The sequence below is a fragment of the Metarhizium acridum genome (assembly GCF_019434415.1).
Source record: "Metarhizium acridum strain ARSEF 324 chromosome Unknown scaffold_141, whole genome shotgun sequence".
In the NCBI taxonomy this organism is placed as follows: Eukaryota; Fungi; Ascomycota; class Sordariomycetes; order Hypocreales; family Clavicipitaceae; genus Metarhizium; species Metarhizium acridum.
Genome location: NW_027094020.1, coordinates 3091409 through 3118261, shown reverse-complemented (window position 1 = coordinate 3118261; position 26853 = coordinate 3091409). Strand labels below are relative to the sequence as shown.

At 44.3% G+C, this 26853-nt stretch overlaps 5 protein-coding genes across 5 annotated transcripts; 4 read left to right on the top strand and 1 right to left on the bottom strand.

Annotated features, from left to right (window-relative positions):
- The first annotated feature begins 202 nt into the window (after positions 1 to 202).
- PKS2_1 (polyketide synthase) lies at positions 203 to 8873 on the top strand. The gene is made up of 9 exons (XM_007814042.2): positions 203 to 1099; positions 1165 to 1435; positions 1501 to 1526; positions 1588 to 1683; positions 1751 to 1944; positions 2026 to 2542; positions 2610 to 7692; positions 7759 to 7935; positions 7996 to 8873. The coding sequence occupies exons 1-9, from the start codon at positions 447 to 449 to the stop codon at positions 8635 to 8637; spliced, it is 7659 nt and encodes a 2552-aa protein (XP_007812233.2). The 5' UTR covers positions 203 to 446; the 3' UTR covers positions 8638 to 8873.
- Positions 8874 to 9270: 397 nt separating this feature from the next.
- On the top strand, positions 9271 to 10783 carry J3458_009561 (uncharacterized protein; the record flags this gene model as incomplete). Its single annotated transcript, XM_066119861.1, has 2 exons — positions 9271 to 10181; positions 10329 to 10783. Exon 2 carries the CDS (start codon positions 10352 to 10354, stop codon positions 10781 to 10783), a length of 432 nt encoding a protein of 143 aa, XP_065975658.1. The 5' UTR covers positions 9271 to 10181; positions 10329 to 10351.
- J3458_009560 (uncharacterized protein) lies at positions 9625 to 13694 on the bottom strand. The gene is made up of 2 exons (XM_066119860.1): positions 13569 to 13694; positions 9625 to 13510 (listed from the first exon to the last, which is right to left on the bottom strand). The coding sequence occupies exons 1-2, from the start codon at positions 13635 to 13637 to the stop codon at positions 11615 to 11617; spliced, it is 1965 nt and encodes a 654-aa protein (XP_065975657.1). The 5' UTR covers positions 13638 to 13694; the 3' UTR covers positions 9625 to 11614.
- A 169-nt stretch (positions 13695 to 13863) lies between these two features.
- Positions 13864 to 15998, top strand: J3458_009559 (uncharacterized protein). Its single transcript, XM_066119859.1, has 2 exons — positions 13864 to 14997; positions 15051 to 15998. The coding sequence occupies exons 1-2, from the start codon at positions 14264 to 14266 to the stop codon at positions 15928 to 15930; spliced, it is 1614 nt and encodes a 537-aa protein (XP_065975656.1). The 5' UTR covers positions 13864 to 14263; the 3' UTR covers positions 15931 to 15998.
- A 1181-nt stretch (positions 15999 to 17179) lies between these two features.
- J3458_009558 (uncharacterized protein) lies at positions 17180 to 19409 on the top strand. Its single transcript, XM_066119858.1, has 7 exons — positions 17180 to 17561; positions 17643 to 17756; positions 17819 to 17951; positions 18006 to 18231; positions 18295 to 18682; positions 18752 to 18984; positions 19074 to 19409. Exons 1-7 carry the CDS (start codon positions 17207 to 17209, stop codon positions 19167 to 19169), a joined length of 1545 nt encoding a protein of 514 aa, XP_065975655.1. The 5' UTR covers positions 17180 to 17206; the 3' UTR covers positions 19170 to 19409.
- The last annotated feature ends 7444 nt before the right edge of the window (positions 19410 to 26853 follow it).

Below are 26853 nucleotides of genomic sequence, written 5' to 3'. Positions count from 1 at the left end.
ATTGTTTGAGAAGTGACAAGACTTGAATATTAGTCAGACTATTTGTTATCAGAACCTTGTCCTCGGCGTCCTGGCCACCATTTTAAGAAAACAATGTCAGAACTTGTCAGAGGAGCATTTGAGAGTTGGGAGAAATCGGGAATAGCTGGAAGCCAGGGGAAAGCATGGAGCGTGCCCATGAAATCCTGGTAAGCCCAGAAGTCCCTTCCCTACAGGGCGTCCAATACAGAGGCTTGGCGCTTCTCAGAAGCCTCCAAGTGTCTGCTGAGGCTCATTTTGCTACGTTGGAATGTCCTTACTCTTGCATGTCACCACCCAGCATATATAGAGGAAAAGATGACCCAGGGTGTAGTTGAGGTGTAGATGCCTGGTAGACCCCATCGCTCCCATATCCTTAAGGAACACTATAATCTTAGCCGGGTCACGTGAAAAACAAACAAGACGCCATGGATCAAGATACTCCTATTGCCGTCATTGGCCTGTCTTACCGTGCGCCTGGTATTGGGAGGAAAGGACTGTGGGAATACTTGGAGCAGGCCAGGTCTGCCTGGTCCAAGTTTCCTGAAGAGAGGTTCGACTCCTCGGCGTACTGGAAACCTGGAGGGGACAGATCTGGCGTCTTCAGGGCCGAGGGAGCGCACTTTTTACCTGAAGACATCTATGCCTTTGATGCCGGTTTCTTCCACATGAGAGCCGAGGAGGCTCGGACATCGGATCCACAACATAGAATGATGCTAGAATGTGCTTTGGAGGCAGCTGAAGATGCTGGCAAGAGCTTGCTCGATCTTGCCGGTAAAAAGATCGGCGTCTTCATAGGGTCCGGCCAGCACGAGTATTCGCAACGTCTCGGCGACGACCACCACGCTGCCAATACCTTTTCCGCAACCGGTGTTGCACCTTGCATGGTTTCAAACCGCCTCTCGTATTTCTTTGACATTGACGGCCCGAGCGTTGCCCTCGACGCCGCATGTGCAAGCAGTGTCTATGCCGCACACCAGGCTGTTTCGGCACTTCGCAACGGCGAATGCAATGCTGCGTTTGTCGGAGCAGCAGCGCTATCCCTGGGCCCCGGCGGATGGCTTGCCCTTGAGAAAACAGGGTACGTGAAGCTCCGTGGTTCTGGCTGTATTTTTCATAACTGACCACGAAGCGAAAATCAAACAGAGCGCTGTCATCGCATGGGAGGAGCTACTCGTATGACGAAAAGGCAGCGGGTTTTGGTCGCGGTGAGGGTGCCGCATGTCTTCTCATTAAACGCATAGATGACGCCATCCGTGATGGCGATCCAATTCATGCCGTGATTCGGAGCTCAGCCTGCAATCATGGCGGCCGTTCCGAGGGAATTACCATGCCAAACGGCGTGGCACATCGGGAGTTACTTCGGACAGTTCACGAGAAAGCTGGGCTGGATCCTTCACAGACTCCTGTGGTTGAAGTAAGACGCTCCAACATTGGCCCTCTTCAAAACATACTCTTGAAGTCTACTAAGCATTGAGACAGGGCCATGGAACAGGAACAGCAGCCGGGTATGTCAGCATGCCCTTCAGCAGATAAAAGGGGACCGGAGAGAATTGACAAACTTGATAGTGACCCTATCGAGGCTGGTGCTTTCGCCGCCGTGCTGGGGAAAGACCGAACTTCATCAAACCCCATTTATATTGGATCTGTGAAATCCAATTTCGGGTAAGTGATGTGGTCATTAGAAGGCTTGATACAACATGCGTAAATCCCAATTGACCATTTTGTCCAGACATCTAGAGGGAGCTAGCGGGATTCTCGGCATGGTCAAGGCAATCCTGATGATCGAAAACGGCATAATCTTGCCAACGGCAGGATTCGAGAAGATGAACCCTAGGATCCAAGGAAAGGAGAAGCTCGTGGTACCCGCGGCCCCAATTCCATGGCCAAGTGAAGAACCAAGACGAGTCATGGTAACAAACTTTGGTAAGTGAAGGGTTTATTTGTCATGTTTGGACTCCTCCCTTGCGCTCAGTTGCGCAAAAAAATACTGACTATCAAGGTCAGGCTTCGGTGGAAGTAACTCTGCCATTATTTTGGAAGACGCCGCACCGTGGCTGCCCAAACGGGTGCCAAATGGGACAAATGGCACGAGCACTTTGAACGGCATTCACGGCGTAAATGGGACCAACGGTACGAATGGATATCATGGTGCTAGTCTGACAAATGCTACAAATGGCAGTGACGGGACGAATGGCCTGCACCAATCAAACGGAGCAACTGGATGTAGCAGTAATAGTGCCGGAACTGAGGATCCGCGCCTGTTTGTGCTGTCTGCGCGGACTGAGAAGAGTCTGATTTCCTATCTGACGTCTTTTGACGAATACCTTGACGAGGCTCCCGAACCCGACGAGTTCATCAAAAACCTCAGCTACACTCTAGGTCAGCGCCGCACACAATACCCTTATCGTGTCTCTGCTGTTGCCGATTCGGTCGCCACCCTTCAGGAGAAGCTGTCGACGGCGAAACCCACGCGAGCCAAAGATCACGCCATTGCATTTGCTTTTACAGGCCAAGGCGCACAGTACGTATAATGCTCTGTAATTTCGTCTTGGTACCAGGGGATACACTTACATGTATTGACATTACAGATACGCCGGCATGGCTGTTGGCCTGCGACATTATAAAGTATTTGCCAACGCCATTGACGAAGCCGAAGAGCATCTGCGAGCTATGGGAGCGCCGTGGAGCTTGACTGAAGAGCTTAGCAAGACGCAAGATGACTCACGAGTCGATGAAGCCGAGATTAGCCAACCGGCATGTACTGCGGTGCAGCTTGCGCTGGTGACGTTGCTTAGAAGCTGGGGCATCAACCCGACAGCAGTCACAGGCCATTCTAGTGGAGAGATGGCTGCGGCCTTTGCAGCAAATTTGATTACGTTCAAGGCCGCCGTGGCCATATCATATTTCCGAGGGCAGGCAGCGGCCCTCTTGGCCCGTGAGCAGAAACAACAAGGCGCCATGTTGGCTGTTGGTGTCGGATTCGAAGAGGCGTCGACACTGATCGAGCAACACGCAAATGGTCATTATGCGACCGTAGCCGCAATCAATAGCCCAAAGAGCGTAACAATCTCGGGCGACCAGCTCGCCATTGAGCACATTCGAAAAGCTGCAGAAGCAGAGGGCCTGTTTGTTCGCAAGCTAAAAGTACAAATGGCATACCACTCCCGGCACATGGAAGAGGTGGCGGGCTTTTATCTCGAGGCAATCCAGCCTTTTTGTCAAGCTGAACAGCATGTAAGAGCCCCAGAGGATATATCTAGCCCTGAATTTGTGTCCTCGGTCACCGGACACGTATGGGAAGAGAATGGCCTCGATGCCTCGTACTGGGTCCAAAACTTGGTCCGGCCGGTCAAATTTGCAAGTGCCATCCAAAGCATGCTTGCGTCTCGGAAGAACGTCAAGTCAAGTACTGTCAGGGATACTGCTCCAGACGTGATTCTGGAAATCGGCCCGCACGCTGCTCTGAAGAATCCGATCAAGCAAACTGTAGAGCTCGCCCAAGTTGAGCCAGGGCTCAAGACGTCGTTCACGTATCTCTCCTCGCTTGTACGGGGAACAAAAGGCATTGACGCGCTCCTGAGCCTTGCAGGAGCCCTTTTCAACATGGGAGTCCCGATACTTCTCGACCAAGTCAACCAAACTACCATGCATAATGCTCATGTAGTCACCGGCCTTCCTGCATATGCGTGGGACAAGTCTGTGAGCTACGAGGTCAGGCCGCGGGCCACTCACCAGAAACTCTTCCCGGGAGAGACTTTTCATCCTCTGCTGGGAAGGAGAGTCGCCACCGACGGAGGGAAGCAGCATATATACAGACAGGTCTTCAATCTCGACGAAATGCCCTGGATTCGGGACCACGTGGTGGCCGGGGCAGTCATCTTCCCCATGACGGGATACATGTCGTGCGCTATCGAGGCTGCAAGGAGGGCACTGACTGCCCCGGCGGCGGCTTTTCTCATCCAAGATTTCCACGTTGTCACGAGCATGGAGATTCACGAAGAGGAGTCCGTCGACATGGTGACGAGGATTTGGCCCGCTGCTCTCGGGACCGGGTCGTTCTCGTCGACGACTTGGTCGTTTGAGATTTCCACCTGGAAACAGGCCACCGGATGGACCATACATGCATACGGTCGAATCGAGCCTGAGACGGCAGAGATGACTACTGAAACCCCGACGCTGCAAGTGGCCCTGCCGCTTGTAGACGCAACTCCGAATCTGATTGAGCATGACATCGCGCACGCATACGAGTATGCGGGTGTGAGGGCCACAAAATACGGTACAACATTCCGCAACTCGGTGAGGTTCTTCGAGGGAGATGGGTTTACCGTTTTGGAGCATCGGCTTCGCGACCTCGAGCCGTGGCAGCAAATCCCCGGCCCTTACGGCTCCCATGTTACTGTCGATCCTCCAACGCTAGACGGCTTTCTTCAAGGCGGCGGTCCTCTCCAGGTGACTGAGGACGGAAGGCGGCCCGCGCAGATGCCCAACTACATTAGTCGCTTTAGAATCTCCAACAAGATCCCAGCAGGCTCGAAACAGCGCTTCGACATCGTCACACGCTTGCTGGATTACGACGTCAAGGGCGGACGGCTGCGTATCAGCGTCTCTGCCTTCCTAAGACAGGCGGATGGCTCGCTCGCTCCCGTAGCAGAATGGGAGTCTGTGTCGTTCCGTTCCATCGGATCGGCCGACGAAGATGCTGACCCGGCGGCCAGTCTCCCGGACAACTGGGTCTGGGAATTGCTGCCCAAAATCGACTTCATGGAGCCAGACGAGGTATCGAGGAAGTTTCATGTTGGCAGCTTCGAAGAGGCCCAAGTCATGCACATGCGCAACCTAGAAATCGTGGCGTCATACTACCTCCTTCACGGACTGAAAGAGACGGAGGGGGATGATCGCTCGAATTTGCCATTCCACCTGGCACGTTTTGTGAATTGGGCAACCCGATACATTGCCAAAAACAAGGTCGAGTTTGATACCGAGCCAACGGCTTTGCTTGACAAGGTGCGACGTCACGATGCGCAGGGTGAGATGCTATGCGCCGTTGGCGAGCGCCTGGTGCCGATCCTGCGAGGGCAAGTAGAACCGCTTGAAATCATGCTCGCAGACGGCCTCCTCACACGCCATTACGAGGCGGACGTGGTGAATGAGCGTCTCAGCAAGGTCCTCGGCGACGTGGTCCTCGGCATTTCCGATCTGGAGCCAAACCTGCGCATCCTGGAAATCGGAGCCGGAACTGCCGGTACGTCGCTGCCTGTTCTCGAGGCTCTGTCCAGGCGTACCAAGCAGGGCGCCTTTCTGGAATACACGTTTACGGACATTTCTTCTGGGTTTTTCGAAAACGCTCGAGCCAAATTGGCCAAGTGGGCGCAGCGCATCACGTATAAGAAGCTCGACATCAGCCAGGATTGCCTTGCCCAAGGATTCGAAGCAGAGGAATTCGACGTCGTCATCGCGGCCAATGTGCTCCACGCGACCAAGAACATGTCCACCACGATGAACAACCTGCGGGTTCTGCTGAAGCCAAGGGGCAAACTAGTCGTGCTGGAGGGGAACCATCACCCGGCATTGGCCTTGCCGTTTGTTTTGCTGCCTGGCTGGTGGTATGCCGAAGATGACTACCGTGACCTCGAGGAGGGACCCATGATGCCCACAGACGTGTGGAATCGCCTCCTCGTAGACACTGGCTTCTCCGGACTCGACGCCTGCATCCAGGGCGGTCTTGGCTCTGGCGATCAGACGATGAGCATCATGTGTTCGAGCAAAGTGGACCGCCAGGAAGAGACGGGGCCTGTCGTTGTCTGCGGGCCGTTGATTGACGATGAAGAAGTCGCCTTTGCCGAGAACCTGGCGGACGCTATATCAGACCTTGGCTTTGCAGTCGAGACGAAGCCCCTTGCCGAGGTCGACTTTTCGAATAACTCGTACTACATCGTGATTGACTCGCCGGAGACGCCTCTCCTGCGGGACGTCTCTGCTGAGAGATTTCACACCATCAAGAGCTTGCTCGTACACAACGCAGGGCTCCTGTGGGTTATTCCCGAGGGCGACGTCCCCGAGTGCAAGTCCATCAAAGGCATGCTTCGCACGCTGCGGATCGAGGCAGGCAACAAGAGCCTCCTTTCATTTGACCAAGTGCCACACACGCAACGGGGCCTCTCTGGTATTCTAAAGCTGATGAGAACACTGGTGGACTCGGAGATGACGCGCGCTCAGGACCAGGACTTTGTGTGGCACAAGGACTCGATCCATTTGCCTCGCATGCGCATGCTGAAGGACACCAAGGAGCAATTCGCCGTAGAACAAGGCGTCTCGTTCCGCAAAGAACAAAACATCTGGAAAGGCGATGGCGCGTTGGAGATGACAATCGATGTGGCCGGCAGCCCCGACTCCATATACTTTCGCAGAACCGACGACTTGCAAACGCCGCTTGGCGAGGACGACATCATCGTCCAAGTCCAAGCGGTGGGCGTCGGCCACCGAGACCTCGATCTCGTGCTGGGGGCCATTTCCTGGGCTCCGCCAGGCTTTGACGGAGCCGGCAAGGTCGTCAAGGTGGGCTCCGGGGTGGCAGATTTGCAAGAGGGCGACAATGTCTTCTTCTTGGCGCTGGAAGGAAGTGCCTTTTCGACGTATAAGAAGATGCCGGCATGGCATGCCGCCAGAGTTCCAGGGTACATTAGCATCACGGATGCTGCCAGCATGCCGCTAGCATACTCTCTTGCCGTCCTGGCACTGGTCCGCACCGCTCGTCTGCAAAAGAATGAGACTGTGCTTATTCACTCGGCGGCTGGGGCGGTAGGCCAGGCGTGTGTTGTTATCGCGCAGCATCTAGGGGCTCGGGTATTCGCAACGGCGGGCACCGGTGACAAGAGAGAGTTTCTACACAAGACACTGGGGGTTCCTTCAGACCAGATATTCTCGAGCCGCAACTCTCAGTTCAGAGATGGTATCCTGTGTGCGACGAAAGGAAAGGGTGTGGATGTCATTGTGAATGCGCTTGGCGGAGAGCTCCTGGCCGACACTTGGGCATTGGCCGCGCGATTCGGCCGATTCGTGGAAATCGACAAAAAGGCCGCCTTTCAGAATAACAGCTTGCCCATGAGAACGTTTGAAAAGAACGTTTCCTTCAGCAGCATCGATCTGGGTGGACTGTTTCAACATCGACCGGAAGAGGTCAAGGACGTTTTTGGCCAGGTGGTGCAGCTACTTCGGCGTCACGTCGTTGTTCCTATCAAGCCTGTATCGGTTTTACCAATTTCTCAGTTTTCCACGGGTCTACGCAAGCTTCGGTCCGGTGAAAACATGGGCAAAATCGTCATAACGTTGGGTCCAGATCAAAATGTCATGGCTGAGAGTGCGTTACGGCCGACGGCATTTTCGTTGAAGAGCGACGCGACCTATCTGATAACTGGAGGAACCCGCGGCATCGGTCTGAGTCTGGCGTACTGGATGATTGACAATGGAGCACGAAATGTTGTTGTTCTGGGCCGCAGCGGTAGTTCCGGCGCAGAAGTTCAGAAGTTGTTGAAGAAATACGACGCAACTGGCATCAACGTTCTAGCTCTGGCCTGCGACGTCGGATCTCGAGCGGAACTCGCCAAGGCTGTCGAGTCCATTCGAGATCTTCCACCCGTTCGCGGTGTTGTGCACAGTGCTCTTCTTCTTAGCGTAAGATACCTCCTATTCAAGAAAGCCACTCCCATCCGGTACATGAACTAAGCCTCGACTTGACAGGATAAATTATTTGAGAATACCACCTACGAGGACTGGGAGATTGTCATGGGCCCTCGAGTCCAGGGTGCATGGAACCTCCACGAGCTCATGCCTGACGACCTCGACTTCTTCATAGCTCTCGGGTCTTTTCTCGGTGACACCGGAAACGGCGGGCAAGCCATCTATGCCGGTACAGCAGTAAGTTCATAAAGACAGCAGCCCAACCAAGGCTGGTTTGAATGCTGACAAGACAATCAGGCCTTTTACGACGCCTTTGCCCAGTATCGCAACGCCCGTGGCCAGCACACCGTTTCCATTGCCCTGCCCGTGGTTCTGGACGTGGGTTACGTCGCTGACAGAAGCCTCAGCAGCCTTCTTCAGGAGACGCTAGGCGCAACGCTGACAATGGCCAATATACAGACCATCGTCAAAGCCATTATTAGCAAGTCTTCAAACTTCTATCACGACGGCAAGACGGCCGTTTTCAAACTCTATCTTGACAACAAGGCAGTACAAGATGGACCATGGGAGTATCTTCATCCGGTGCATGCAATAGAGCGCTTCAAGGCCGACAAGAAGAAGAGAGACGGAGCCGGCGGAAGTGGAGGTGCGGATATGTATTCAACGTCTTGGACAGCGGCTGAGAACCCATTAGAGGGCCTCACAGAGGCACTCATCACCAAGGTTGCGGCCATGGCCATCATGGAGCGCGACGAGGTGCTGGCCGATGCGCCCGTGGCATCGTATAATCTGGACTCACTCGTGTCTGTCGAGTTGCGCAACTGGATCCGCAGGGAGACGGGCGTCGAGTTGCTTCTAAGCGCCATCACACAAGCAGCAAGTCTACGAACGCTCGCAACGGAGATTCTAGAGCAACGGGGGGCAATCAAGCAGGTATAAACTGTTGACTGTCGTGAGCGAGGAACAGGCTGGTTTGCAGTAATTCTCACAGCGCTGCGAAGAGATTTGTGGACGAGGTCTCGGTATTCATTTGGTTGAAATTGATATGTTGTGGATGGTATAAACGCTACTTGCTTGTAATGATATCTCTTTTGAACTATATGAGTTTTGAGGTCTTGAATGACGGCGGTGAATCAATTTACAGACTATTCGCACTTGGAGTGCCTTCTATGGGCTATATTTGAAGCCGAATGCGTTTATTGTGTCTTTGGATATTTCTGAGGTTCCTGTCTGAGAGTATGGCTTGTCAGTGTTCACACTGCCGACTCTTTTGGACATGTGCAAAACCCTTGTAGGTCACATCTGCGCAGCTGCTCCAAGAGAGAATTCTTCGGACTCTGTTTACTAGGAAAAGCGGATGAAATTAGTGACCGACGTAGAGTGAAACGGCACGTTGGCAAGCAACCAAGCTGACTGCAGCTTCCTGCTTTACCTCCTTAATATAGTATAATATAATGAAAACCTTTTTCAGTATTTAATCAATCAGAGATCAAAACACTCATTAGCTACCAGTTTATAAAAAACTAGCTTACGCTATTCACGTGTAAATGCATCGTGAACCTCACATGTGGTGTTGATTGATGTTGATGCTAAAGCTAGCTGCAGGCGGACCCCGGCAGGGTAATATGAAAAAGACTAGTTCAGAGGCCCGGATTTCATAAAATCCTTAAACTCAGCGGCTTTGCAAGGCTCAAACCCAACCAGACAGCATCAAGCCCGGTCCCAGAGCGCAGCATCACCCGTTGAGGAACCCCCTCCGCCCGCGATACATCTGCAGGAACGATGCCCAGTAATCCATGCAATCCCTTGTGAATTCGCGGGGCCATCCGGGGTGGACCTTGGAAAATTCCCGCCAACCTGCTCGCCAGTTCGGGGAAACAGATAAGAATCTCGGAATAATGAAGCCATCTAAGCGTTTCCACAACCGTCAATCGCACAGACATGGTCCACACGAGTGGTTTGCCGGCGCCAAGGTTAGATAATTAGACGTCGCCAAATCACATCACCAATGCCAAATCGCACCAGTTTCCCGGAGGTGGTTGCCAGTTTCCGAGCTGAGCCGAAACGGCCGGCTACCATCGTTCCGGAATAGCGCGAGCCGATTCGGCGCTTCGCATTTATATTGAGGCTTGGCTATGCCCATCCATGCTCTATGCCCAGAGTCGACTTCATTAGTATCCAATTGGACTGCTTCTTGGCCCGGACAACAATCCGTGTTGCACTGGAATAACAGCGTGACGCAACAGATCCTCTCGGGACATTTTCCAACCTGAAAATCTGCTCAAGATTGCATTCTTCATGGTCTCTGTCACCTGCAACTCCCCTCTTGCATCAAAAAATCGCCCAGCATTTTGCCTTTTCCCGCCATCAATCCCTTCATTTGGTGCTTATTTCCTTCAATGTTCTCTTAAGCTCCTCCGTCATCTCTACGACCCACCGCTTACTGCAAGCATCTCGGTCGTTGACGGCCTTGACCTCATCAGGTATGGGCGCACCTCCAGTATCCTATGGCGTGCTCCTCTACCCCGGATTCGGGGTTCTCGACATCGCCGGTCCCCTCGAGTGTCTCAACACACTCGCCGAGTGCCTGCCCGGCGCCAAACTGACTCTCTCCGTCATCGGTCGCCCAGTCCACACCGACCGCCAAGTACCCATGAGATTATCACCCGCCAACCTCAACGAGGGGCCGCCTCGCTCCAAGCCCACCAACGGCTTCCACTTAAAAGCCTCGCAATTCCATCTCCCCACGCACACCTTCGACACAGCACCCCCGCTGGACGTTTTGGTCCTTGGCGGCGGGCTCGGCAGCCTCCCAACAGACCAGGTCGAGCCCGAAATCAGCTTTCTAAAAGCCGTCTTCCCGTCACTCAAGTACCTCTTCACCGTGTGCACGGGCTCCGCCATGGCAGCCAGGGCAGGCCTGCTGGATGGTCTCCGCGCCACGTCCAACAATGCCGTCTGGAAACAAGTCGTCGAGTGCGGCCCCAAGACACACTGGGTGGCGCGCGCGCGTTCGTCGTGGCCGGCAAGGTGTGGACGACGTCGGGCGTCAGCGCGGGAGTCGATGGCATGGTTTCGTTCCTGAAACACGTCTACCGCGAGGACGAGTATCCTGGCTTGGTGCAGAAAGTGACTGACTACATGGAGTATAGACATGGGCCGGACCCTTTGAATGATCCGTTTGCTGATGTCTTTGGCGCACACGATGTGCTCCCCAAAGCGTGGTTAAAAAAAAAAAAAAAAAAGAAAGAAAAGAAGAGAAAAAAGACAAATCTACTTCGCATGTAGTTTGGAATAACCGTAGGCGACAAGTGCCCATAATAGAATGGGACGGCTTCTAAAAAGGAGGACATCATGTAGTGTCAACTCGTCAAACAACGCCCAAAAGATTCTTGAGCTTCGACGGTATAGGCTACCATTGCACGGAGCGCGTGTTTCATCGGCCCTCGAGAGATGACACGTAGTCACTGCTGGTGATGACGAGCCGGTTTGACTGAGGCAAGACGGCGCTGACGCTGTCCCCGTGGTGATAATTCGTGTAGTCGAAAATAATATTGACTGCATAACTTGGAACCGCCGGAGCAGACCGAATTCACCATGGGAAATCCCTTGCTCAAGGTTTGTGGGATAAAGAAGCAAATGAAAATGAACAAGGATGGGCTCGGGTCCCTACTGTCATATGGTCTGGTGAATAGATGCATCGTCTAATGTCTGTCAGCGGGGCCTAGCCGTCGTTTACGCGATGCTTTAAGCAAACGAAGCCCCGTGCCAGCACAGGAAAAAAGATATTGTTGTCCTTCACATGCCTACCCACTTCACTTTGCCATCGAGCACAAAACGCCCCCCAATAGTATCATACAACAAAGACACATGCAACCACAGCCCCAGGTGGTAACATGAGTACTCGCCTTGTAGCTTAGCCCATAAGGGTCTCGTAGCCCTTTTCCATCATGACGTCCATCCAGTATACATTCTGCTGTTTCTCTTCCATGCACTTCCAAGTCTCTTTAACCAGTAGCAGCATTCGACGTATGGGCTTCGCGGCTAGGATGTTTTCAAAGGACGAGAGGCGCGAGATGACAAACTTCCTTGCACGCAAGACTTCGAGGTCAGTCGCTGGTGCTTTAAACCGTGGGCTGGTGGCAATGCTTGCCACGGGCGGTATCAACACATCGGGAAGCGAGAGAGCCCCACGACCCAGAGCCAACTCACTGCAGATGCTCACAAACAGCAATGGCTGGATGGACCGGCTCCTCGATGATGTAGGAATATCCTGTATTAAATCGAGAATGTGCAGGGCCAAACCAGTCAGCCACACATCTTGTGAAAATGCTGCATCTGAGCTGGGGCGAGAGTCCTCACGGGTGCTTGAGCTGACGGACTGGGTTTTTTGTTTACATGATGACGCATAGGACGACAACAGATCTGGAAAGTTGCGGTAGAGTTGTAGTAAGCCAGTACACCTGTATGCCTCGGCAACCTTGAGCAGATGATCGGCCGGAGTCATCTCGTCACCCGAGTCGACAATCTCATCCTCGCGCGGCAGCTGAATTGCGCACAGCTCGGAGTGCAAGCGCTCCGCGTCAAGAATGGCTGTTTTGGCTTGATCGATATCATTTCTAGATGCAAACTGGCGATTGCGAATACGTCTTCTTTCTTTTCGAACAAGGCTTGCCACTCTTGCCACGAGCCTCTGAGCCTCGATGCCGATGCCCGTTTGGGGATGTGGTATGTAGGATTCCGATGTTTCTGGCCCTTCGAATTGGGCTGGCTGTGGTTGGTTTTGGGTGATGCCCTGGAGATTGGGTTCCTGGTCGGTAACGAATGCTAGGAGCATCTGCCAGTAGACAAGAGAGTTGTAGAAAAAGACGCGTTTATGTTTATGGGCCAGAGGAGAGTTGATCTGACAGTTGGCAGAAGACGAGACCGTCTTGGCGAGTATCTCAAACTCCAGCTGGCCTACGCTATCAGGGTCGTGCCAGCTGAGGCTCATTCCGAGCATGACTAATGCCAGCAGGGATGAGGTTTCCATTTGAGACTCTCGAGCTTCCATCGACAGGCACAGCGCTGCCTGGTCTCGGAGTTGCCTACCGAGAGAAGAAAGGCCGGGCATGACATCGGAAAGACATGCAGCAGCCATGCTCTGAGTGACGTAGTAGAGCGATTGGGAGCCGGACCAAATGTTGGAAATGGTTGTTCGGTATGGGTTCATTTGACTGTCGTAGCAAGACATCATTCCGCACACCTCTTTGAAATAGTACTCTACCAGGATTGACGTGTGATCCTGCAGCGCCTGTGCCAGCGGCATCTCGCAACGAGACCCCCAAGGCTGGCTTGGAGACTCAAGGAGCGTTGGCATGTTGAAGTCCGACCTTGTCTCGCTCAACAAACTATTTGGCCAGCAACCATCCTCATTGAATGCCTGGTATACCCCACCAGACATTGTTTCTGAAGTTTGCTCAAACGAGGTGCCTGTACCCTCTGAAAGAGCCTCAAACGGCGAATCTGACGCAAGGCCATCATGTTGTGTTATGCTATTGGCTCCGGTTTCGATAGGGTTCGTGAACTGTTCCAACAGTTCGGAGCCGGAGACGTCGATGGTAGACAGGGCAGGAGGTTCGGCCGGGGGCTGATTGAACGGATAGGCGGTCCAGTTTGGAGGCGGTCTCGACGCACTTACGGCGGGAGATTTCGATGACCCTTCGGGGGTTCGCAGACTTGTCGTCCATTTCAAGGGTTTCTGGTACCCTGGGCACGGGATGCCCAGTCTCTGACAGCGCGAGCAACTGGGTCTGGCTTCATCGCACTTGAGCTGCAAAACGCATGGTTAGCGACCGGACACGGCAGATCGACGGCGAGTGGCTGCTTACCCTCTTGCATTTGCATACCGCACACCCGTTGCGTGACCTCGTGATTCTGATTCGCGTCGGTGGGAACATTGGAATCTGATGCTTGCCGGATGGCTTCAGCCTCAGTGACGATTTGCGGGGAAACAGCAGGTCCCGAATCGGAAAAGGAGTCGGGGAGTCAGGGGTGACCTGGAAAGGAAGATTCAAAAATCCGATGTGGCGCCAGGATCGATGGACCCACGGCGGCTCGTGTTCCTTTGCTACCAATTGCCCTTTTCGTTTTAGTAAAGGAACTCATCTCCATCTCTGCGTAACCCCGGAAGATAACAAACAGCCAACTAAGCAACATGGAACGGAACAAACTCCGGGGTTGGCGGAGCCTTATCGAGGAGGATTTGACGCTTAAAGAGCCACGCATGCCCTCAAACATGGTCGGTGCTTCGTCTCCTCCATCACTTCGGCCTGCTTCCCCGCGGCGGCATTGCGACACGGACCGACTCTTGAACCTGACGATAGTTACACAAGGGCTCAAGACCTAGCCAAGGCCTCAGGCACCTGGGCTCAAAGGCTCACCGCTGCTCTGTGTAAGCAAGGGCCATCTGCCCCAAGGCCCTTGGGGAAAAAACGAGGACCTTTGATGCCAAGGCAAGGTACTATCAAGAATTGAACTGCCGTTCCAGGCTCTTATATAATAAGCTCCTGTCACATCTCATTAAATGGAAGAAAACCGGGGCACCATCCGGCAGCGGCATCCGAAGGCCACCCCCGAGGCCGACGCCTCCCTTGAGCTGCTTGGCATCAAGTCCGACCTGGACCGGAACTCCTTCTCCAACCTCTCCATGCTGGGGATGGCATTCGCAATTGTCAATACGTGGTGCGCCATTGGCACGACGGTCAATGCCTCCCTGCCGTCCGGTGGACCTAGCAGCGCCGTATGGGGCATCGTCATCGCCGGCGTCTTCAACATGTGCAGCGGCGTCTCGCTTGCCGAGTTCCTCTCGGCCTATCCGACCGCCGGCGGCCAGTACCACTGGGCGGCCGTGGCAAGCTGGAAGTCGACCAGACGCGCCGTCAGCTACATCACCGGCTGGATCAACCTTGCCGCGTGGGTGTGCTTGGCCGGTGCCAACTGCTTGCTAGTCAGTGGAATCATCATGAGCTATGGCGAGCTCATGTATCCCGGCTTTCAGCAAAGGCCGTGGCAAAGATTCCTCCTATATATTGCCGTCGACGGCATTGCCTTGAGCTACAACTTGCTTGCTAATCGCTTCCTGAGCCACTTGAACAAGTACAACATGTTCTTTACCCTTGCTGGCTTCGTAATCAGCCTCGTCACCATCCTCGCATGCGCAGCCCCAAACTTCCAGAGCGCAAAGTTTGTTTTTGGCGGTTTTATCAACGAGTCCGGCTGGCCCGATGGCTGGGCCTGGCAGCTCGGTCTACTGCAGGGGCAAGTACCGTCCGTCGCGTGCTGAAAAGCTACGAGCTAACACGGTCATCAAGTGCATTCTCTGTGACCGCATACGACTCTACGATCCACATGATCGAAGAGATGCTGAACCCAACTCGTCAGGGTCCGCGGCTCATCATCTACGCCATCGCCATGGCGGTGATTACTGGCTTTGGCTACATCGCTGCCGTCCTCGCCGTCATCGGTGATGTTCCGTCAGCCATCTCGTCCTCCCAGCCACTCCTCGAGATATATTACCAGGCCACGCGGAGCAAGGCAGGCAGCATCTGCTTAATGCTGTTCCCGCTTCTCTCCTTTGTTCTTTGTGCCATCGACGACATGGCTACCAGCGCTCGCATAGCCTACGCTCTAGCACGCGATGGCGGCATGCCCTTTAACAGCTATTTCGAGCATGTTAGCCCGACTGTCGGCGCCCCAGTGGCCGGGCTTCTCTGGTGTTTCGCATGGGACATTGTCCTCGGGTTGGTATTTCTCGGCTCCACCAGTGCCTTCAACGCCATCATCTCGGCTGCCGTCGTTTGCTTTACCATTACCTACGCCATCCCCCCGGGCATCAACATGCTGCGCGGACGGTGCATGCTCCCTGAAAACCGCAGCTTCAAGCTGTCGAATACCGTGGGGTATATCTGCAATGCTGCCAGCGTTGCCTGGACGCTGCTGACGACGGTCCTCTTTGTGTGGCCTCCAACAAGGCCGGTCGATGCAGTCAACATGAACTATTGTGTCGTCGCCTTTGGAGTCATCATCGTCATCGCTGGCTCCAACTGGATCCTGAGCGCGCGAAAGTCGTATCACCCGCCTACCCTTGAACTTGTCCATAGCCACCATACAGCCCTGGTTGATGTCAACCAATTGGTGGATAAAGCTGCAACAAGCGAGGTGGAGCAGTATAGCCAGGAAAAGACAAAGTAGCTATACCGTAGTTGTAGCTTGTCTTGTATATTAGGCATCTTCATATATAACTCAGTACCCGTCTAAGCCCAATCGTAAAGTCAAAGAGTAAGAGCTCGTGTTCAAGTAGAGGCTAAACAGGATAAGCGAATGATTGGCCTTGTTTGCATCTACATGTATTAGATGTAGTAAATTTTTCGGGTAGGTTAACTTATTGCGTGGCAGATTTTCACTCAAGACTGCACTGCAAGCTTCCTAGCCAACTTTCCAGACTTTCTGGAAACAATAAATACCTTGATATTAAGCAAGTTGACTGTCCTGTTTAAAGACTTTACAGCCTTGGGCTGTTTCTAACGGAAAACCAAATCCCTTCCCTGGAACATGTGATAATTTTGGCTGTGCGGGGTCACTGAGACACTTGGTTATGCACTTCAATTGGTAGCACATGTCAAAATGTTATAACTTATTTTGCATCTTTAATTAATAACGATAATTGAATCGCAAGTGCTCAATAGATAGTATAGTGTAAGACTATCCTCATCATTATCCAACAAGGCACTTTCATCCAGGCAAAAGGGCGGTGTACCCCGCCGTCAACGGTCTGGTTGAAAATGATGCATAAAAAGCCATTGTTTACCTGCCGCAGGCGCAAGAAAGCCACCGAGAGGCTTTTGTCAGGGGAGGCGGATGACCTAATCCCAGCCTCGGGTGCGTCAGAAGATGCACATATGTAGTTTGGCATGCTCAACCCTGGCAACCGGTGAAGCTGCCGCCCAGTCACGACGCGCTGTGGTGCTTCACCCATCCGCCGCAACATACCAATATTGCGATCTCGAGGCCCGTCACCTGGCTCATCGGCACATCGGCCCAGGTCTTGGAATGACTGTGCGAGTACGGAGTGGCCGCTGATCATATTCGATGCCCCGCTTGGGCAAAATGAAGCGTTTCTTCTGTATGCAACGGATGGTGCCGTGTCTCAGAGTGCAAAGTATACGGGCACGTATTAGAATAAAGTGTCAACTACCAATTGTTTGTGTGGGTTGTATCACAAATGGCCTGCCTTCTTCCCCACCCGCAATGCTACGGTAGGATATGCCAGAAAGACTTGTCATGTGTCGTCAGGACCTGGCTGGCTCCCGAGTCCTCTGCTAGCCTGCCGAAAGGATTGGTTCAACCCAGCACGTAGATACGAGGGCCGCTGCGTCTTATACGCGGCATGCCGCCCTCGTAGCTCTACTTTCCCAGTGTGACAGTGTCCATGCTGAATTCCAACAATACACGGTGCAGTAGGGCAGTCATGGAAACAGACTATGCGCCTTCTGTTCGCGATGACACTTATACTGATGACGAAGCCGCCCCACTTGTTGCTATTTGCAACTCGGACTCCTCCCCAAAGTACAACCGAGCTACGGTGCTGCTGCTATGCGGTCTGCTGACCGTCGTAGCCGACTTTGGAGGCTCACTCACGGCCGCTCCAGAGGTTCGATTACTCGAAATGACTGTTTGCAGAGAATTCTATGCGTTGCGCGATCCTAGTGTTATCGGGCCACCACCTCTCGGATATGTTGATGAGTCTCTCTGCAAGGTAGCTGATATTCAGGTCTCGCTTGCCTATCTACGAGCTTGGAAGCGCTGTCTCGACAGCATCCCCGGTTCGTACTCATGGATGAAACTGGCCTCGTGCGTCCTAGAGCTGCGTTCTCGCTGACCTCATCCCAATATCTCCCTGGCAGGCCTTCTACTGACCCTCCCGTTCGGGCGCCTAGCTGATCGATGGGGGAGGAAGCCTGTGCTAATGCTTTGCATAGCGGGCCAAATACTCGCCTACGTTTGGCTTCTGATCGTGTGTGAGAGCGTCCTGGACGACGTCACTACAAGCGTCCCGTGTACTTTCTAACTCGGACTAAAGGCTACTTCTACGAAGTTTTCTCCCCCAAATCCATCTGGTTCGGATCGCTGTTCCTGGCCTTGGGCGGCGGTTCACGTATGCTCACAGCGGTGCTCAACAGCGTCATTGTCGATGTTTGCGCTGAAGAAAAACGGTTCGCCGTCCCGTTCCCTTGTCAGCTTTCTACAAGCACTAAGCATTTTCCCAGCTCGGTAGTCTTTTACATATTTGGTGCTGCTATCCATATTACTGATATAGTCGCGCTGCCTCTTGGCTCGTGGTTCTTGAGCCAAGACCTTTGGCTGCCCTTCAAGTTTTGCTCGCCCTTGATGCTGCTGTCCTTTGCCATAATACTCCTTCTTCCGGAAACCATGTCACTCCCCCAAAGTCCTCCCTTGGTCAACTCACAGCAGGATCGGGAGAGAACACATGAGGTATCCAATATGATTCGCGTCCTAGCCATCTCTCTTACGATCTTCTACTAATAACGTGTCTAGCGTAAGCCTGTTGGGCAAAGAAATATGGTAGATGCCCTCAGGGGTTTGTACGACAGGGCCCGCCGTAATGACGGAACCCTGGGTTGGTTTGCATTGATATTCATACACTCCTTTGCTATCCAGTCCAGCCCTCTACTTCTTCAGTTTTCCTCTAAACGCCTAGAATGGACGCTGGCTCGGGCGGGCTATCTCTTATCCATTAGAGCTGTCTGTGCCATAGTAGTCCTTGTAGTACTGGTTCCGGCAGCGAACTTCTTGGTGAGTAGGAAGGCTAGATATCCACACCAAGACGGCATCGATATCCTCGTTTGCAGATTAACTCTATTTCTACTTGCCGTGGGGAACATAATCACTGGTTTCAGTACTAGCGCCATCTTTGTTGTTATTGGTATGTTTCCTACGTTCTTTGGAGCAAACAAGCCCCTCTCAAGCTAATAGCCACGGCCGAGCTGGTTAGGCACAATTATCGTGTCCTTTGGAATTCCGTTCCCGCAAGCCATGCAGGGCATTCTCGGAGATATAGCGCAGAGCCAGGGCTCCAGCACAGCGAGTCTATACGCAGGTCAAGCACTTACGGAGCTAGCAGGGGCGTCTTTGGGAACTTTGTCAATGGCGACAATCTTCGACCTGGGCTCGCATCTCGGCGACGAGCGTGAACTGGGCTTGGGAATGCCATTTTGGGCAAGCGCCGTGAGTAGTCTTTTGAATAATTCATTTGACCGCGTTCGTACTGTGGCAGAGGATTTTGCTGACACAACATGCCTGTCCTATCTGGTCAGGTCCTGTTTACCGTGGCCTTTTTCGCGTCATATACTTCTATGTCGGCTCTAGGACTAGGTCAGGAGACAAGTTTCACAATGCGTCGTGACGAATAATGACATTACAAAGCTTCAAATCTGGTGGTTTGTGTGTTGTCTGTTGACATTTTTGAAAGGACTTGATGCAGGTGGAATGCCCTGAAGTTACCCTACAAGGTAGCATATTATCGACATAGAGCTTTCAACTTTGCATGGTGTTTTATTAAGGTTATTAATAAAGACCGAAGATTATTATGTATTTAAACACGATATAAGTGTATCGTAAATAGCTGTTTATTTTAAGCGTTTTAAAGTTAATTAGATTAATAAAGAATATTAACTTAATTAAAGCTTTAACTCTTATTTTTTTTATTCGTATAGTTTTTTTTAATTTTCTTATTTAGTAATTAATATTAAATATATTTTATTTATTTATTTATTAAGTACCCTAGAGCTATTATAAGCTATTCTAGTACTTCTACATATAGTTCGAGTGGGAAAACCCTTTATATAGAAAGAAAAACCCCCTCGCTTTTATTCCAAGTTATCCCCGCCCTACTATAACCTATAGTTATATAAAGCGTGTTCCAAATCGTGTAGGTTAAAGGTGCCTACTAGGCTAGTGTAACGGTGGCTTAGGTTCTAAGACACAGTAGGTCTATTTCTTAGAAAGTAAGTTAGGTTAAATGCTATAAAGTAGCTTTTTAAGTAGTATTATAATAAGGCTATTAAGAGTATAACTCTTAATAGTAAAACTATTACTTAAATTAATTAATAAAGATTTAAACTATTTAACTATAGAAATACCTTCTTCTTAAGTACTCGTTTATCTCTTTATTATAGTTCTAGATTAATTAGCTTAACTATTACTCTCTTTAAACCTTAATTAACTAGCTTAAGGTTTAGTTAGTTTAATTCTTTTTAGTTAATATATTTAAATATTAACCTCTTTAATTGCCTCTTAGGTTACGTGGCTAGTTACATACCCCTACCTTCTTCTTATACCTATAGGTTATGCTTATCTTAGCTAATATAGTCCTATCTTATATCTTATATAGTATCGTTTATAATATTATACCTCTTCTTTATTAGTCTTATTCTTAAGGCTATTAAAATAAGCTACCTTAAGTGTTATACGTTTTCTTTCTTTTATTATTATATACTATTATATTAACTAATTGTATCTTAAAATAGTAGTTTAAAGCTTTATTTACTTCTTTCCTTTACTAGAATAACCTTCTTTCTATAATAATTAATAATTTATTTTTATCTCTTATAAAGGCTTACGCTTATTACACTTATATAAGATTTTCCTAATATAAAGCCTTTATTTTTAATTTAAGTTATTATATAAAGTGTATAGTAGATAAGTAAGGGAATTATAATATTATAGGGGTAACCTTTTAATAACTTTATAGTATTACGAATTAATATTATAAGCTTAAGAGAAAGCTTAAAGAAGCTAAGAAGCGTGCTCTAATTAAGAATTAAAAGGTCTTACGTTTATAAAAATAAAAGAAATTATAGTTTAAGAAAATAATACGTGTAATTACGCGTAGTATTAATAACGTTAAAGAGTTAAAACGTATAAAACGTAAGAAAGTAAAATAGCTTTAAAAGACTATAAGAGTCCTTTTTACTTCTTCTAAGAATCTAAATTCTATTTTCGTTTATTCCTTAAATACTAAATTTAATATTAAGTTATTAAGCGGTACTTAAAAGATTAATTAGAATGCGTTTCTTAAAAATAAAACTATTTAAGTAACGTTAAGTAATTCGTAAGATTTTTAGCTGGTTTTTAGGTGTTTTTAGAGTTTAAATATCTCTTTTATTTAACGAGATAATAATAATTCTTTATACCTTCTTATACTTTAAGTATTCGTTTAACTTTATATTCGTTAGTATCTTTTATTATAATATTTATAGTAATTATAAATTTATTTAATGCTTTCTCTAATAGTAATATATAAAATATAGGATAGATTCTTATTTTATTTAATAATAATAGTTTATAGTTAATATTTAAGATTTTTCATTTAATAAGAAATAGTTTAATCTTCTTCTAGTTAAGTTTATTATTAGGTTACTTAGTTTTAATATTTTTACGAATAAGGTATACTTTATATCTTTTCTCTAGGATTAATACTAGTAATCTCTTTCTATTCGCGTAGTATTTTATTTAGTTTTATAAAAATATTTATTTCTATTATAAGTGTTTTTATATTTCTATTATAGTTATTACATGCGCTATAGCTACTAGCGCGTTTATATTCTATGTTATATATATCTTAATAATAAGGTTAAATCTATAATTTACCTTAAATAGTAATATCTTTATATTATTAATCTTAAAGCTATTATAAGCCTATTATACTAGTAGTAGCCATTTTACCTAATTATTCTATTAATAGTTAATATAGCTTTATAGATATTATTCGAGTATTTAGTTTAAGATTTCTATTTATCCATTTAATTATAGGTAAAATACTATTAATAAGCTTTATTTAATCTTTATAGTTTCTATAAGGCATTTTTAAAAGTTTAAGGTAAATAATTTATGATAATTTAATATAAGCTTTATTAGTAATTCGTATTATATAATAACTATTTTAAAGAATATATACGCTAAGTCCTTAGTATTACTTAATTTCTTATATAAAATATAATAAGCGTATTTTATAAGTTTATTTATAATAATTAGAATGCTATTATAAGTTACTCTTATTATAGGTTCTTTTAACTTTAATAGTTTAATAATAAAGTCTATTATAATAGTTTATTATACTCTTTTAGGTAGTAATATTAGTTATAATTCTCCGTATAGTACGTATCGCGTTAATTTTACTTTATTACACGTATTACATTTCTTAATAACTTCTTATACTATTTTTCTGCTTTTTAAGAAGTTATACGATCTTTTTAATCTACTAATTATCTTTCCTATACCCTAGTATTCGTGTAATAAGTATTCATATATTTCTTTAATAAGCTACTCTTAAAGTATACTAGGAATATATTATTATTTATTATATAAGAAGGTCTTACCTTCCTTAAATAAATGCGTTTTCGTTTCTTAATTATTTAAGTAGCTATTATTCTTAATATATAATATAATCTATTATATTTATGTTTTATTTAACTTAACTTACTAGATTATATTAATTTCTTAGGTGCCTAGTACAAGATTCTTATCCTTAATAGCGCGTAATAAGAGTGTATTACTTACTTACTTATTTAATTTTAAATTCTCTTTTTAGCTAAGTGTATTTACTCTTTCGTTTTTAGATTCTTTATAGTATATAATCTTAAAGTTATAATTTATAAGAGTTTTATACTATTTAATCTATTATTTATTTAAATTCTTTATAGTTAAGAATAATATAAGATTCTTATAGTTAATATAAACCTTAATTTAATGCTTTACTCTTATAAGATAGTGTCTTTATTCTTTAAAGCACTTAATAATAGCTATAAGTTCTTTATTATAGATCCTATAATTAAGTTTAGGTTTATAGAGTTTCTTTAAGAAGAATATAACTAGGTATAATCTTCTCTAGTTATCTTATTATTTAAGCTATTCGCCTAGTATAAAGTCTAAGGTATTCGTTTCAAGCTTATAAGGTTTATTTTAATTAAATGCTTTTAATATAAGTTCTAACGTAATTAAATCTTTTATTTTCTAGAATACTATAGCTTTTAGTTTATTCTATTAAAAGCTAACTTCTTTCTTTATTAGGTTTATAAGAGGTTATAAAATATCTTTATATTCGCTTAAGAACTTATAATAGAAGTTTACGAATATTATAAATCCTTTAACTTCTTTTAAATTCTTTAATATAAGCTATTTCTTAATAGTTTTAATTTTATTTAAGCTTATTTATATTTCTTCGTATATAAGCATATACTTTAAAAAGTATATAGTATTCTAGTAAAACTAGTATTTTAAGGCTTTAATTAAGAGTTTATTATTCTATAAAGTTTATAGTATCTTATATATATATCGTTTATATTTCTTAAGGGTATTTAAATAAATAAGAATATTATTAAGGTATATAATTATAAATACTCCTAGTTATTTTTATAAGATTATATTAATTATTCTTTAAAAGGTTACTAGTACGTTAGTAAGCCTAAAAGGTATTACTAGATATTCGTAGTATTCTTTACTAGTTTAAAATGCTATTATTTACTTATAGCCTTCTTTTATTTATATAAGGTTATAGGCTTCTTTTAGGTTAAGTATAGTAAACTATTTAGCTTTTTTAACCTTATCTTTAATTTCTATTATAAGCGATAATAGGTATTAATTCTTAATTATAATCTTATTTAAGTGTTAGTAATTAATATATAATTATAGTTTCCCGTTCTTCTTTAATACCTATAGAATTAAGTATTTTATTAGGGACTTTAATAGTCTTATATATCCCTTTTATAATATATCCTTTAAATACTTCTTAAGTGCCTTATTTTACTTAAGGTTTTAAGAATAAATCTTATTAAACGTTAATTTAGTATTAAGCTAGAGTTTAATCTTATAGTCTTAGCGTAAATACTCTAGTAATTCTATTTTTAGCTCTCTATTAAATAGCTTACTATACTTTAAGTATTTCTTAGGAATCTCTATTATCTTAGCTTTTAACTCTTTAATAATTACATATATTTTTAAAGGCCTATTATAGTTTAATTAAAGTGCCCTTTATAAGCTGCTCTTAGCTTTATAACCGTATTCTAGTAAATTCTATTAAAGTTAATTAGTTCTCTAATTAACTCGTGGATTACTCGCTTATAACTAGGGTATCCCTAATATAATATCGTGTTTTAAGATTACTATAATATTTAATATAACCTAGTATTTCGTGCCTTATATATTAATGAGAAGTTACGCTACTTTTATATTAATTACTTCTTAGCTATACTTTACTATAATTCCTTTTATAATTATAAGTTAATAGGGCTTATCTTTAGGTGTTTAAGGTAATTGTAATTTATTAACGAGATTTAGCGAGATAAAATTTCCTTATACTCTACTATTAATTATTACCTAAATTCTTTATTCTATTATAATTATATTAATTATAAGGTATATTATACTATTAATATTTATAATATATAAAGACCTATTAGATCTTTATTAAGAAATTAGTTTTAATTATAATAATAGCTATCGTTTCTTAATTTATTAATTCTATTCTTATATTATTCTCTAGTGTATTATTCTAGTTACTATTATTAGCGGTTATCTTTTAACGTATTATTAAAGCTTTCTTAGTAATCGCTTAACCTACTATTTATATTAATTAAACTTAAGCTAAGCGAGTTACTTATAGTTATATAATTCCCTTTCTTCTTATATTATAAGGTTATAGCTTAAGTAATATATACGTTATTCTTAGTATAATATAAATTTTCGTTTAATATCTTTAAATTAGTTTATTATAATTTTAATTATATTATAAGGGTTATTTTTCTTCCCTTTTATTCTTATAGAAACTATTTGTTACCTTACTTACTATTAAGGTACGTATAGTAATTATTATTATAATAAAAGGTTTAATTAAGGAGTTTATATTTAATTTTAGGTTTATCTTTCTTAATTAAATAATTCTCTTCTTCTTAAATTTATTCTAGTAAAGGTTTACTTTTTAGTAAGAGTATTTAATATTCCTAAAAGTTATTAAGTATTAGTTAGGTTTTAAATTTCTAATCTTTATTTAAACTAATATTATTTATTAATATAAGGCTTTCTTTATTACTTACTATATTAAGATTTCGCGTAGGTAAGTCTTCTTAGTTTATAGTATAAAGCTTTTTACCTTTAGAAATTAGCTTTTATAGCTTCTTTAAGGCTTTACATTTATTTATAAAGTGTTTAGTTTTACTATAATTATAATAAGTCTTCCCCCTTTTCTTATTTATAACGTTAAGTTCTATAAGTTTAACGTGGTACCTATATACTATTAATGTTTAGCGTAGCTTACTACTATTAGGTTTATTAAACCTAGTATATAATTTAAATTTCCTATAACTTTTCTTATAATATTACTTATATAAACGGTTATTTACCTTAATAACCATTTTAATAAAGTTATTAAATAGCTTAGAATAATCTTCTTAATAAATATTATTCTTTACTTCTTCTTTAAGTCCTTAATAAAAAACTTCTATTTTAGGTTTAGTATTTTAGTTAAGTTTTACTATAATACGTTTAAACTCCCTAGCGTAATAAGCTATAAATCCGGTTTACTTAAGTTAAGTAAGTTATTATATAGCTTTCTTATACTTATTAGAATTTTTAAATGTAATAAGAAGTTATTCTTTAAAGGTTTTATAATTAAAGAAGATATAAATAACTTTTACTTTAGCTTTAACGCTATATTTAAGATATACGCGAAGAGTTAGCTTTTATTACTTTATTACTTTTTTAGTTAAGAGATTACTAATATAAAGAATTTATAACTTAAGTGTTATATAGATTTTTTTATTAACTTATAAGTAAGCTTAAGCTTATATAAGAAAGTTCCTTATATTACCCTTATAACTATTTTATAATTTAAGCTTAGGGAATTTTAGTATATTATTATTATTAATAGAGAATATAAGTGTAAGATTTTAAACTATTATAAGTTTCTCTTCTTATACCTTAAGTTTCTTATAGAGATTATTCTATTAGCTAAAAAGCTATCAATTTTACTTCTTAAGCTTAATAATCTTATTATAAAGGTACTTTATTATCTTCTTAGAGTTAATAGTCTTTCCGCTTAAAGTAAATATCTTAAAAGTTATTACTACTTAAAGTTTTAAGGTAACTTATTAAATAGAATTAATTAAAATATAATAATAGCTTAAGTTCTAAGGTATAATAAATTTATTTCTTAAAAAGTAAGTTAAGTTAAATGCTATAAAGTAGCTTTTTAAGTAGTATTATAATAAGGCCGTTAAGAGTATAACTCTTAATAATAAAACTATTACTTAAATTAATTAATAGAGATTTAAATTATTTAACTATAGAAATACCTTCTCCTTAAGTACTCGTTTATCTCTTTATTATAGTCTTAAATTAATTAGCTTAACTATTAATCTCTTTAAACCTTAATTAACTAGCTTAAGGTTTAGTTAGTTTAATTCTCTTTAGTTAATATATTTAAATATTAACCTCTTTAATCGCCTCTTAGGTCACGTGGCTAGTCACGTGCCCTTACCTTCTTCTTATACCCACGAGTCATGCCTATCCTAGCCGGTGCGGTCCCGTCCCGTGTCTTATGCAGTGTCGTTCGTAACAGCTAGCTATTCTAGTAGCGGTTCGTTAGAGCGTGTGTGGTGGTTAATATTAAATATAATAAAATACTTATAAGCTTAAAGACTTTTCAGATAATTAATAATTATATTTATCGTTTAAAAACTATTTGCTTTTTATATTACACTTTGATTACGTAATAAAATCGTATTTAAAGCAATTATTATTATATGCTTAAGCTACTAGCTTAAGCTTAAGCTAAACCTATTATAAAGGTAGCTTAAACCTAACCTAAATAATCTATAAGTTAAGTAAGAATATAAAGGGGGGTAAAATAAGGGAAATCTTTCTTCTTTTTTCTCTTTCTTTTTAAGTTTATTTTTACTTTTTAAAGATATATACTTATAATAATATAATATAATTAATTTTTAATAAAGAATAAACTTCTTTATAAATAACCTTAATAAAGTAATATTTAATATAAGATAAAACTTACTTATACTTAATACCTTTATATTAAGTAAAAGT

Coding starts and splice junctions, on each gene's coding strand:
- PKS2_1 (XM_007814042.2), top strand. CDS start 447: ATGGATCAAGATACTCCTATTGCCGTCATTGGCCTGTCTTACCGTGCG. Junction 1,945..2,025: donor AGTCATGGTAACAAACTTTG/GTAAGTGAAGGG, acceptor TATCAAGGTCAG/GCTTCGGTGGAAGTAACTCT. Junction 2,543..2,609: donor TTTACAGGCCAAGGCGCACA/GTACGTATAATG, acceptor TTGACATTACAG/ATACGCCGGCATGGCTGTTG.
- J3458_009560 (XM_066119860.1), bottom strand. CDS start 13,637: ATGTTCCCACCGACGCGAATCAGAATCACGAGGTCACGCAACGGGTGT. Junction 13,511..13,568: donor CGGTATGCAAATGCAAGAGG/GTAAGCAGCCAC, acceptor TGCGTTTTGCAG/CTCAAGTGCGATGAAGCCAG.
- J3458_009558 (XM_066119858.1), top strand. CDS start 17,207: ATGGAAACAGACTATGCGCCTTCTGTTCGCGATGACACTTATACTGAT. Junction 18,232..18,294: donor ATCGGGAGAGAACACATGAG/GTATCCAATATG, acceptor TAACGTGTCTAG/CGTAAGCCTGTTGGGCAAAG. Junction 18,985..19,073: donor TGCCATTTTGGGCAAGCGCC/GTGAGTAGTCTT, acceptor CTATCTGGTCAG/GTCCTGTTTACCGTGGCCTT.
- J3458_009559 (XM_066119859.1), top strand. CDS start 14,264: ATGGAAGAAAACCGGGGCACCATCCGGCAGCGGCATCCGAAGGCCACC. Junction 14,998..15,050: donor CAGCTCGGTCTACTGCAGGG/GCAAGTACCGTC, acceptor ACGGTCATCAAG/TGCATTCTCTGTGACCGCAT.